The sequence below is a fragment of the Sprattus sprattus genome, assembly GCF_963457725.1.
Source record: "Sprattus sprattus genome assembly, chromosome: 1".
NCBI classification, from domain to species: Eukaryota; Metazoa; Chordata; class Actinopteri; order Clupeiformes; family Clupeidae; genus Sprattus; species Sprattus sprattus.
Window position 1 is genome coordinate 68,781,709 of NC_137920.1, and position 13,027 is coordinate 68,794,735.

The window sequence follows — 13,027 nt, forward strand, 5'->3', positions numbered from 1 at the left end:
ATCTGATTCCTCAGATAGTGAGTCCAAGTCATAGGTCAAGTCATCACTCTGAAAGATAATTATACGATTTAAAGATCAGTAATACCACCCATGGATTTTTGCTTGAGAAACATAGCACCAGGATATGCACCTTGGCAGTATAGACTAGTAATCAAGGAAATGAACCAAGGAAATCATTCTTCAAACACAAAGATATTGTAGATATGGGCAACCTCATCTGCGAGGATGTCAAGGTTTTGGATGTTTTCGAAGATAATTGCGTCCATATGTTTTGGTGTACCCCGACCACCAGACAACATGGGACCTGACAATAAAAAAGAACAGGACTATTAAATGAATTTTACACACAAAAGACAATGAGACAATGATTCTTAAGGTACTAGATATAACTGACATGATTTGCCAGTCTATAGACATGCTTACCCTGTGTGTCGAGTTCCTCCAGTCTTGAGGGGTGAATAGGTTCCTTTTGTTGAGAGGGGTCAAAACAAAGCTCAGTACATTTAACTGTTGACCTGTTCAGACCTGTTCTATGAACATTATATTTACACTTGACGTGAGTCCACTACTTGTACTCATCATATATCACAGAGATAAACCTTCAAGCACTATTGGTCTTACAGTACCTGGTCACTGTGCTTGGTCTTGGACACGGCGAGGATGTCTCCCTCAGGTTTTACCTCAGAAGAGGCCTCCAGCAGGGCATTAGCTCCCTCTGCCCCACAATCCATGATGGAGTTTCTCACCCCAGTAGGATCGATGATAATACCACTCGCATTGACCTTTTGTGTTAGCCATCATGGGCTAATTAGCTATATCTTTAATGTACACACCACAGAAATGCGTGCTTTTTGCCCATTAGAAATGAGGACAACCAGTTAGACACCGTGATGTCTGTGATAAAACTTCATCAAAATGCTCTTTATAAGTTGCTTTTGCCACCCAACCATCTCAGAACATTTCAACATTGTAACTGTAGTTGGAAATTATCTTTGTTTAGAATAACCCCTTGAGATGTACCATCTTGTTTCCGAGGGGGTCCACAACACCATCAGACAGTAAACATACATTACATGAACATAAACATAGAAACAACAATAAGACAGGAGAAACAAAAACAACACACAACAAACGATAAGCAGAATTGCAGCAAGACATCAGAGAATAGTAGTGTAGTGAATCTGTGTATAGGTCTATGGACAGGACAGGTCAATGGACAGGTCAATGGTCATATCACAGTGTTGCACATATTGTTGTCCTCAAAAAAACATTTGCGTTCCCTATTTACGCACCCGCGTCTAAAAAACACGCTAAACAAAGATGTTTGTTATCGATATAAACAGTGTTTAAAGGCACCCAGTGCAACTTTATGTAAACATTCAATGAAAAATAAACATTCAATTTCTAGTCTTTTTTACACGTAGTAAGTTTCAATAACTCCATACCATTACATATCGACATTCAAGGAGCAAAGATGAGACGTCGTTGTGTGGTGAGAACTGATAGAAAATCGTAAACAACAACAATCGCCGGTGGGGAGAAGCCATTTTTCCATTGACTGGAAGCCTGCTTTATTTATTGTAGGTTACAAAAAATAAAGAAAATGGCGGCGATTGTTGTTGTTATCGATTTTCTATCGGTTCTCACCACACAACGACGTCTCATCTTTGCTGCTTGAATGTCGGTAAGTAATGGTGTGGAGTTATTGAAACTTACTACGTGTAAAAAAGACTAGAAATTGAATGTTTACTTTTAAGCCTCGAAAGTTGCACTGGGTGCCTTTAATGAATCAATCAACCATACATATTTCAGAAGCAATGGGTGTGTACACAATGAATAACGCTTCGGTGGCTGTCGCTCGTCGCCATGCTCTGTATCACTGACTGGCATCACCTCACCCTGGTCCTCGCCTCAGTCTTCAATACTCATTCCTACTTGGGTCGGGCCACTTGGGGTGCTGACTACAACTGAGCTGCCTGGTTCTGACTCTGTCTCTGATTGGTTAGGCCTGCAATCAAGAATATGGATTTGTTTTACATTGGAATAAATGTTAAAAACACTTCATTACATGTTTCTCCCCTCCTGGAAGGGATATCTAATGCTAGGAATAGCCACTCTAGCACCCTGCTAGGCTATTGGCTAGCGTAACATAATAATTTGCTATCCACCTAGTAGCGACCACTATTTCCTGTTGCATGTTTGCTGCCACACCACTAATCCAAGCTGAACTGCTGCTAGCAGGGGGGTCGGCCTTGGCGGACTCCGTGGGCTGGAGACTAGTTGACAGGCTACTCAAAAAGCCAAAAATAATCTAATTTAGGCAGCTTTGCCGCCTTCTCCTCCTGTTCTTTTCTCTCTTGCTTTGTTTCTGTACACGCTTCAGGCTACCTTTACACGATCAATTTGGTTTGTCCGATGTAATCGCTCGGATGACAATTGTCCATTTATAAAAGTCTGAATGTCATGATGTTATTATTAGCCTACTAATGTTTGACTTGACGTATGGGGTCGGCAACTTATTTTAAACCACAACTTTGCGCGGAGTTAATTTTCAGAACCATGGACAGCAACGTGTTGCGGAAGTTCGCACAAAAAGCTTTACATTTCTTACGAGAGAGAGAGAGGGTGAGGAGGTGGTAACCTGTAGTGTACTTCTAGCGAGAAACTGATAATATAGGTAGGAAGTGATTTTTAGTCACAGAATGTAATAGCATTCCCCCCATCCCCGTTCCACTAAATTTGGTACATTTTAACCTATATAGCATCAAGAGGGGGCTGGTTAGGCAACGAATCACTCCAGCCAACCTCTGTTCTGTAAGTATAATGATGAGAAGTTTAAACACTACATATTCCACACGAAACAAACATCAGTGACCTCAGAGTTCAGACTGAACTCGCTACTCTGAGGATAATTAACCACGACCCAGTTCAGAGCTTTGCAAAGTTTTGCAGTTGTCTCTCACCTCATGAGCTTAGGCAAACCAAATGGGAGACCTGTAGGCATACAGAACAACACAATTATACCTCTCAGTAGACCCTCATAGGTTGAGTAACTCAAAGGGATCAATTAACTAGGATATACATTTTAGGATGTGTTGCTAAATTCTTGTAATAAAATTCCCTGTTTGGGTAGAGGAGTGTATTTTTAAAAACTAGAAACAGGTGGATATTATGCAAAAATGATTACCAAATGTTTTAATGTTTTCGAATGGATTGCAATAAAGAGTGCCTTTGCAAGTACTGTCATTAAGCATTAACTGAATCCGAATAAGGCAACTGGACAAGATCTATGCTTGAGTGTGTGTTGACATTTCATAGACGTTTTTCACTGTTCTTTGATTGTAAATGGGCTTGGTAAAGGTAGCGGCGATAAGGAATATAAACTCCAGGCACTCAGACCTCGATGAGCCCTGACAGTATGTGTCAGTCTGGCAGGAGGGAAAACAACACTGGCAGCTCTGGCCCATAATTCAATACAGCTCCCTCTTGTTTTGAGTAATGGCTATGAGTTCCTGACCATGTAAACAACAGCGGTGATGATTACGGATTATTTCCCCTGGGTGACACCAAAATATTCGCTTCATTGGTGTATGCCTCAGACTGATTTATGTCAGACTTATGTAGGTATGGTATGAAGCAGGTAGGTAGGTCATAAATGGTATAACAATAAGTGAGGTTTTTAAAATGTAATGCTTCCTGGAAACGCTTGCCACGTTGAAATTTGAATTGCTTTAAGCACTTAAGGTATGCATGTAACAAGTGACGCTTGTCATGAAGTCAGTTACCCCATGTTTATAAAATAGTTGAAATGCCGGCATAGAAGAAGAAGAATCCCTCTGTACTCCTCCTATTTGGTTACATCAGCTAAGTGAAACCCAATGATAAACTACACATCTTAAAGAGCTGTGAATTAAGTTCACCCTGAGGGCAGTCTATGCTGATAGGATATCACAGATAATTATGCCAGTGGCTTCTGGTAATAGGTATCAGCAGTACCATCATACTTATATTGTGCCTATATTTGCCTTCCCTATACTGAATCTAGTGTTTATACTAAACCTTTTCAACCCTTTCCAGTCTGGTCTGGTGACATATTGCAGTATACTAGCTCTGTATAATCATGAGACATTTCATTCAGTACAGATAGAAGAAAGAATAGTAGACAGAGTCTATTTGATATTTTATTGTAAAACTTGAGGAGATAAAAGAAACATTCTGGGAAACACCATACCATACAATATAATTCTGTTTGGAACCTATCTGTACAATAAATGCTACAACACCAGGGGTGGTTCAGGTTCATTAGGTAAAAGGGTAAAGACATTTGAGTGGGTTTATTCTATTTTTGAAACACCAAAACTGTTTGTGTGATTTAGTTTTACTGTACAAGAAAAAAAGGCAGGTGATAAAACTAAAAAAGTCTTTAGGGAAACGGTATTCTTTCATAGCCAAGCATTGACAAGTAAGATACTGACCACGTCACGTTTCATAAATAGTTTTTCTCATTCCTTGACTACAAAAAAGCTTGACAATTAATTTCATGATTGGGTGAAGATTCTTCTAACTACCCTTAACTGAGGTATCAACAACTACTTTGGGACTGAAACAAAAAACACTTTGTAGAAAAGGCTGATGCTACCCATGGAGTTCACACATATAAACAGTTATTGCTTTAATGGTGACGATCTGTTGCATAGAGATAGATCAGCACACAAACAGCCAAAAGCCTTTAAAGGATACTTTACAAAGAAGCACTTGCTCATCAGTTAGGATGCCAGGGCCCCAGTTTGGATAGTGGCCATACTTGGCTTTGAAAAGTGAAAAACTGTACATGTCTACCAGTTTGAGTATAGACCAAAGCATCTTCCTTCCACAGGTCTGTGTAAATCTCTGTGGAGATTACGGTTTTAAAAGTGACTGGAGAAACAAAAAGAGTGAAGTTCAGGGGTCCCTCATTCTCTGCCGTGTTAAACCAAGGAAGAATTTACAAAATCTCAGAACACAAGTAAGCCTAATAAAAGCTAAGTGTGTATGCAGTTATTGCAGGTGTTTTTGAAGTTTGATGTCTTTTCAAATGTATGTTGCCCCCTACATAGTCAAACCATGTGATGTTTCTTATATCACACCCACTGACTGAGATAATATGACGTGCTTTTTCAGTTAAATGACCATTGAGATAAGCAGTTTGAAGAAATTCATTGTTTTTTTTTTGCATTTTCAGTTTTTCTATGAGCACTATGAGAACAGTAAGACTACAAAATAAAGTGTCCTCAAGTATGTGCAGTGAGTAATTGCAAATGCACTAGATCCTCTGTGAAAGTGGATAGAGTCATCCAGCGCATATAGTCTTGCACATACTCAGGCGGGTGACTCATAGGCCTGTTTACTTGTGTAGGCCTTGAGACTGCTCCTCTCCGCGTCGATGATATTCAGGTGAATTTTAAAATGAGTAGACGCAGTGGACGCAGTCATTCTTCATCCTGAAATGACTTCCACTGTGTCTCATTACACAAGAAAAAGCTTGGCCTTGAGAGAGACCCCAGTGGTGATGAAGACAAATGGCTGTACAGTCAAATGTGACTGAAAAGTATGCAAAACTGTCAGAAACAGCTCCCCCCCCCCCCCTCTCTCTCCCACTGTATCTGTTTTTTAAAATAACAGTTTGTGTTAAAGGGGCTGATACCTGTAGTATGCATGCCATGTTTAGTAAAACTGCACCCTAAATAACCGAGGATATGACTTAATAAGCGAAGGAGTATTTCAAGAACAGCTGATGGGATCTCATTCCGTGGTTGGCTGGGTTTAGTATCCACATTCAATTTAATCTGGTTGGTAACACTTTCCACCTGAATATTCATGTGTCGCATTGAAAGTAATTTATGGTGTGACACAGCTGCACAATTAATGGAGTTTATTGTTGTTAACAAAACATTTCCCTCGTTAACCAGAACACACAAAACTCATGAATGAAATCTGTACATTTATCGTTTTTTTTTATTGTGTTCTAACAAGAATAATTTATCTAAAACAGTGACTCTAATGTTTACACATGAACACATTCAGGTAAGCAGCGGACTCCTTGATCTGCCTGTCTCAGAAAGATGGAACATGGGAGATTGTTCTGAATGTAAAAATGGTCAGGGATGCTTCCGGAAAGCAAATATATCAGATGCATATGCTAGTATGATCATCCCATTCTCATCACACCTCATATGACCATTTATTCTAGAATACTCTGTGTGCCCTGCATGGTGTACCTGTCCCTCTCAGGGCATGCCCTTTCCCCTCCGGCATGAGCGTCTGCAGGCTAAAAGCTACGGCTCTGTATGCCTTTACATGGGACCAGGGAGTGAGACTAACAGTAGTCCACATAGCACTTTTAACAGCTTGGCTCTGTCATGACTTGACAGACTGTATTATGGATCTCTGTCTAATTAGAGTGGTCTCTCCATTAGATGAAGGAGATGCGAGGTTTGACAGTAAGACCTGTCTTTTGGGTTTCCTAACTCTGATTAAGGTCTGACTGACTAACTGCTCACTCTGCATTCAAACTGTATGGTATGAATAGCTGTACTTTCAGTGAAAGGAGGAATTTCAAACTTTAACTATGCAAGGATACACAATGCAGTGTGACTTTTAACCGCATTTGCTTTTGTCTTCAAACATACTAATGTTAGATTTCTGAAGATAAATGCTATCTCATTATAATGTTGCAACAGAGATCCTTCTACCTGTGGTGCTTGCCTAAGCTGATTACAATAATCTAGCTTTTGTCTGATTTCATAATAGGCTTCCTCAAAGCTTATCCCACTTATCCTTTTTGATTTGGTACATTAGCTGAGCTAAGATGGGAAGAAAAATATCTTTCATTTACTGAAACATAATTATTGTTATTGTATGGCATTCTTCAGAATCCATAGGTCAACAGGTAGTTAGGTATACATTTTGACTCGGAGAGCCTGTCAGATTAGAGAGAAAGCACTCAACCTGTGGGTTTTAAATGATTGATTTCATGCAGTAACAGTGAATGTTCTTCACACAGGGGCTGGACCATAGAGAATGACTGCGTTACAGGTTTCCCAATGTGTGATCTATAAGCAGGGGCTAAAGTCTGTTTGAGGCATCAGCACATTACATACCTTAAAAATGTCCTTTTACTTTAGATGATAAATCAAACAAACCTTAAGGTTTTCTGGGTTCATCAACCTCAACAAAATAAACCTTCAGTGTACCCCTACAGAACCTAATTCTGTATGATCTTGCTAGGCTTCCATACATTTCCATTCACATGAGTAGGGACTGTGCAGTTGTTATTTTTACAGTATTTGCTGTTGAAGAGAGAAGGTTGTGAAAGGGGGAAGGAGTGAAGGTGGAAAGGAGTAACACAAACACTTCATTCATTAAGTTACTCATTCATCATTCATTCATTCACTCATACTACAGGGAATGTGTATTCTGTGTCAAGTGTTCCATTACTAGCTCAAATCTGCAATGCCTTGACACTGGGGGTCAGCACACTGCTAATAAGGCTTAAACCCATGGCTGCTAGCTCTGTCGCTAATGCCACTGGAGGGTTTCAGCGACGAGGTGTACACCATGCAGCTCTTGAAGGAGCTTGGCTCTGATACATACGCGCAACCTAAACTACTTCAGACTAAGTGGATTCGGAAATTACACAGTCACTCTGGATCCGAGAATACCTTTGATCATTTAGGGGGGTTACTGGATCTTACAAGTTTTGTGTGAAGTACAATCTCCCAAAGTGGGATCACAGAGAAAAAAAAAAAAAAAAAAAAAAAACATGTTTACATCTTGTTCATTTGGTGCTCCTACAGCGTACTAATGACGACGGGGAGTGCAGTCTTTGGAATGTCAATGTAACTAACAGAGCACAACACTGGAGACAGGAGACACTCAGAGAAACCGGTCACTACCATGAACATGTGCAAAAGGCTTACCAACTGAAGGCCATGACTTTAAAATAACGGACTGCAGACTCGTGTGGCTGACCGACAGGTTTCTTATGCAGGAGTGACTAGTTGCAGCACAGGGTGAGGGACAGACATCTGACTGAAACCAAACAGCTTTAAGACAAAAAAGTGAGCATTGTGCATAGTTAATTTTTCGAAAAATGTCACCGACGACGTTAGCTACCCTCTCTCTTGCAACAAACGGTTTCTGCTGTGTCACGAGGAAGTGCAATAATGAACATTTCTTCTTATTGGAGCGCGCATGGATCACTGTTGCACTGAAGAGCACTGGCTCACCCTCTCCCAGTAGAAAGATCATTACAGGATTTCTTAATGCTTGTTTTTTTTGTTTTGATTACTCTACATTTTTTTATGTTTGTGTACTTTTACAACAGTAACCCACACACACACACACACACACACACACACAAACACTCTCACAACACACACGCGCACACACGCGCACACACACACACACACACACACACACACACACACAAACACTCTCACACACACACATGGTCTTTCCTCGCGCTCAGTCCAGGGGGTTGAGTCCTCTTGTTACAGTTTTCAGTAGTTCAGCCTGATCGCAGGTCGCCCGGGTCTCATACCTCCCCCACCCACACCACTGTGTTGCCCCGCTTGACGTCTGACACCTCGCAGTGCAGGCTGCTCAGCTTGCCGTTCAGCACGAACAGGGACTCGGCTGACGGCGTGACCAGGTACGGTCCGAACAGCCCGCTGGACGCCACCACGCGGTTGGCTCTGCTCCAGGGCCAGCTGTGAGGGGGCAGCGGCTCCTTCAGCCCCCCCAGCACCACGCTCCTGCCGGCAGACAAGTCGGAGAACAGCAGGCCCGTGCCGGAGGTGGTCGTGGCCACCGCCGCGTACTGGTTGGACTCCACGAAGGACGGCTGGAACACTAGGTCGGACACCTGTGGCGAGGCGACCAGCTCCTGGATGAGACGCAGCTCGCCCTGGAAGGACACCGTCTGGACCCGGATCTTCCCGCTGCGCTCGTCCGGGGTGACCACGTAGCGGCCGTCGGGGGAGACGTAGGGCTTGCCGGTGATGTCCAGGTTGTGGCCGATGACCGTGTCCGTCACGCTGTCAATGAGCAGCTGAGGCATGGCAGCGCTCCGGTTCCGGCCCTGACACTGGATGAAGTAGTAGCCGCTCAGGTGGGTGTAGGCCATGCTGACTGGTATGCAGCTGTAGTTCTTCAGGCTGATGCTCTTGACGCGATGGAAGGTCTCCAGGTCAATTTTATGCACGGCAGGTTCAGATTTTAAGAAGACAAAGCCAAATCTGGAATGATAAAGGTCAACGGGAAAGGTTAATTGCTTTTCCTGTCATTAAAGTACATTAAGATTTTCATTATGACCGTAATTTGTTCATTTCCACTCCTAGGCAGGATTTGGCCGACGCGGGTAGGAGGAGGTCATTATCGTCGGAGGTGAGTGACACCTCATACCTGACGTGTGTGATGATGAGGTTGGTGGGAGGCAGGAAAAAGTCATCCACCCTCTGGAATGGCGTCCGGAAGACACGATGCACTTCTCCCACACTCGCTTGGGTAATAACCTACATCAGCCCAGAAACAAGCAAACAGTGAGACCCAAAGTCAAAGGCTGCAATTCAAACAAATGGCACAGTTAATGTGAGCTCCACAGCACGTCCTAAAATTCACAGGTGACCCTTACCAAGACAAGCACACATTCATTTACATATTAGCTCCATACTACCTGCAGATAAGGTCAGATTAATGGTCACACGCAATAACTCTACCTCAGTCTTTGCGAGAGGCTTATACGCTGTGGTGTCCATGAAACGTGGACGCTATGAGCAAAATGACGAGCCTCCACCTGTCTCATGAGCCTCCGCCTGTCTCAGATTTATCTTGGCCCGGCGCATCCGAGGGCTTGACAGGGGCCTCCTCCTCCAGCAGTGGCGTGGCAGGCGCTCCATCACACACACCTGACATTGTTTAGACACTGCCAAGGACTCCTGCGCTGTTTATGCGGCCACTGTGAGGCTCATTCATCACACAACCTCGGAAAGGCGGAGAGGTCCATCGCATTCGGCTCTACGCTCATTAATGCCACAACGAGGGGAGACAGAGGATCAGAAGCTCAAAACACCACAAGAGAGAGCCATTAGGGGACGGCGTTTATATTTGCATTTAAATGTTTATAGATGAGGAATCTTAAAAGCACGGCGGCCTCTTGGTGGTCCCTCGTCCTGTGGAAACTGTTCTCTTTCGATGGATCTTTTCGCAGCGTCTCCTTCATGATTCTACCCCAAACAGCTCTGCTTAACTGCTTAAGAGCCCCTACTGTAATGGCAGCCTTGCTACACGCTGTAAGACACCAGGCACTCCTAATACCGTCTCAGCAAGTCATTTAGGGTCCCTCCAGTGGTACATACACTTATAATCTGTCAAGTTAAGCTTTTTGAATTCAAGCTAAGCTTCTGTAGACGTTAAATCTTGCAGCAGGCTTGTCTAAAAGCAGACGGTTGTAGCGTGTGCTATACAACAGTGGTATCAATAACACGATTTGTGGGGGCCGAGTGTTGTGGTGAAGAGCCTCTCTTGAACCTAGCAGTGCCGCCTGCCCTGCACTGCTCCAATGAATTAGTCATAGCATTGGGACGGTAGTCAGCGCACGGTAAAGAGATTGCTGCTTGCCCGATTTTCAGACCTGTCATTTAGTCTCCCGGGGTCTCATCTCTTGAAATAACAAACGGATGTTGTTTGGTGTGCTGGCGATAAGGAGAGTAAACTTTCCCTCCTCGCCTCCTTATCCAAACAGTAAAGGCCGCTCGCTTACAAAACCTGCAGTGAGGAGAGAGCCGGGCTATCTTTAGCGCCGAGTTCATTTTCCCCCTTTTCATTTGTTTAATCTAATGAATTGACAATCACATTCCGAACGTTTGAACATCGAGCTATTAAAATGAAGAGGTATTTGATATGGCGCTCCTTGAGTCTCCCACTGCCTGTGGTGCAGATGAATCTCAGACGAACAGGTCAATTACTGCCTTTCCAAATGATAATGGCATTATCAAGCCATTTATTTGTGGTGTGATCCATACGCCCTCTGGTCTAATATGTGGCATTCCCTAAAATTGCTTTCTTGCATTTTTTAAGCGAACGGTGCCCTGCGCCGTAATTATTCATTACTATCGAGTATTCCCAGAAATGAGACGTGTTAAGAGCCGCTGAACGAAACCGTCTTAACGTGCCAAAAGGTATGCGGCCAAACTCTTACCACTGTTCCAGAGAGGAATTTAAAGTGAGTAGTATAATCTCTTCTCTTCTCTGACGACATGGCTGGCGCCTTCTCACTCGCTGCTTGCTTCTCACGCTTGAGCAGGCCAGAGCGAACACATTGGTACGACACAGGAAACCGATACCTGACAGTGGCTGCAATACATTCCCCTGCTAATAGGATGGTCTCCACCACAATGAGCTTTTGCAGGATGCGCACCTCACACCAACCCTAATGGGATTCTCTCCTCTGAAAGGAGAGTGGATAATGAATGTTGTGTCTGACGCTCGCCCGCGACAATTTTGCCATTACGCGATGAGGCTGGGTGTCCTCTCTCCTGTGCCTGTTTTTGGGAGGCGGTGCGAGGGGTGGTATCATACCGTCTTCCCCATGCTTACCCACCAGTCAGGGGTATTAGTCCCTGGACAGAGTAAAAACCCATCCACACCTCCACAGTCTTTCCTCACCTATCTGGAGAAATTTCCATCCTAAGTCTATTTTGAAAACATATTTTTCACACACACACATCTACATGCTCACACTGACTCACTCACGCACACACACGCTCATCATGTACCTGCAATGTGGGATGGGATTTCTGTAGGTCACCCCAACTCAGGACCCACACTTGGTCATGGGACTTGTCGTAGAATAGCTTGACAGGCACAGGGTCTGTCTCCACTGCCTAAGAGGGGATAGAGAAGGACACGCACACACACACATGCACACACACACACACACACACACACACACATATGCATAAATACGCACACACACACACCCACACACACCCACACACACACACACACACACACAAATGCACACGCAACAACACACACAGAAATAAAGACAATGGGTCAAACTGAGCTTATGCCCAGGGCACAGTCATAGTCAACAGACAGCACAGAACACAGTTATCTAGCTGCTGGGGACAGGGCCTAGCACAGACAGAGTTCCTGTGGCGTTTAATAGAGGAGCCAGTGCAGAAATGGGAAGATAGCCCTCCATTTTAAACAGAACAGCCATTGCCTGTGACAGGCTATCCTTAAAGATGCACAGTATGGTTGGCCTTTGACCTTGTAACTGTCAATAAAGTATCTGTCAGAATATTAAAAAAAAACATTCAGTCAGGCATGTGAATGACTGCTGCCACCCTCTGAGTAATAAAAGCAAGGTGACAGAACACATATTGCAATACAATTAAGTAATAAATCATGATTAAGATTGAGAGAGATGGAGAGAGCGTAAGAAAGAGAGAGAGACACAGACATCACAGCCAAGTACATGCCTTTTTTACAGTTTTTTTTCTTGCCTAACTAACCCATTTTTTCCTTCACTTTTCTCTCTTATTTGCTAAAAGGCTTCCATTTGCACATGACTGACTCAAATATGAATTGACATCTCTGAGGATAAGACAGTGCTTGAGGAACAGGATTAATCCCCACCTGGACGACTTTCTGGGCTTGCGTGTCAATAATCAGCAGGCGGTTCTGGAGAGGCTGCGTGACGTAGACGTACTTGTGGCGGACATTGAGAGCAGAGGCCCACACGCAGTGCTGCGGGGAAATGCCTTCACTTTTGGGACACATCTCTTCCTGTCAGAGGGAACCAGCAGAGGAGTATTATTTGTCTTGCTGCATACAGTATCAGTAATGAATGACACATGCAACTGTACAATGAAGGAAAGCCTTTTGATTAAAATATATAAAAAATCAGGTTGACTTGCAGGTATAAGAATTTTAATTTATTGTTTAAAATAAATACTTTTTGTGGACCAATTCAAGTATT

At 43.4% G+C, this 13,027-nt stretch overlaps 1 protein-coding gene across 1 annotated transcript in view; it reads right to left on the reverse strand.

Moving 5' to 3' along the window:
* Positions 1-8,575: 8,575 nt before the first annotated feature.
* Positions 8,576-13,027, reverse strand: part of fstl4 (follistatin-like 4) — a gene marked incomplete at both ends in the record, with an annotated part of 99,882 nt that continues 95,430 nt past the window's right edge. The window contains 4 exons of the mRNA XM_080855194.1: positions 8,576-9,278; positions 9,445-9,554; positions 11,817-11,924; positions 12,685-12,834. Of these exons, the coding sequence (XP_080711320.1) occupies positions 8,576-9,278; positions 9,445-9,554; positions 11,817-11,924; positions 12,685-12,834 (1,071 nt within the window). The remainder of the gene's footprint in view (positions 9,279-9,444; positions 9,555-11,816; positions 11,925-12,684; positions 12,835-13,027) is intronic.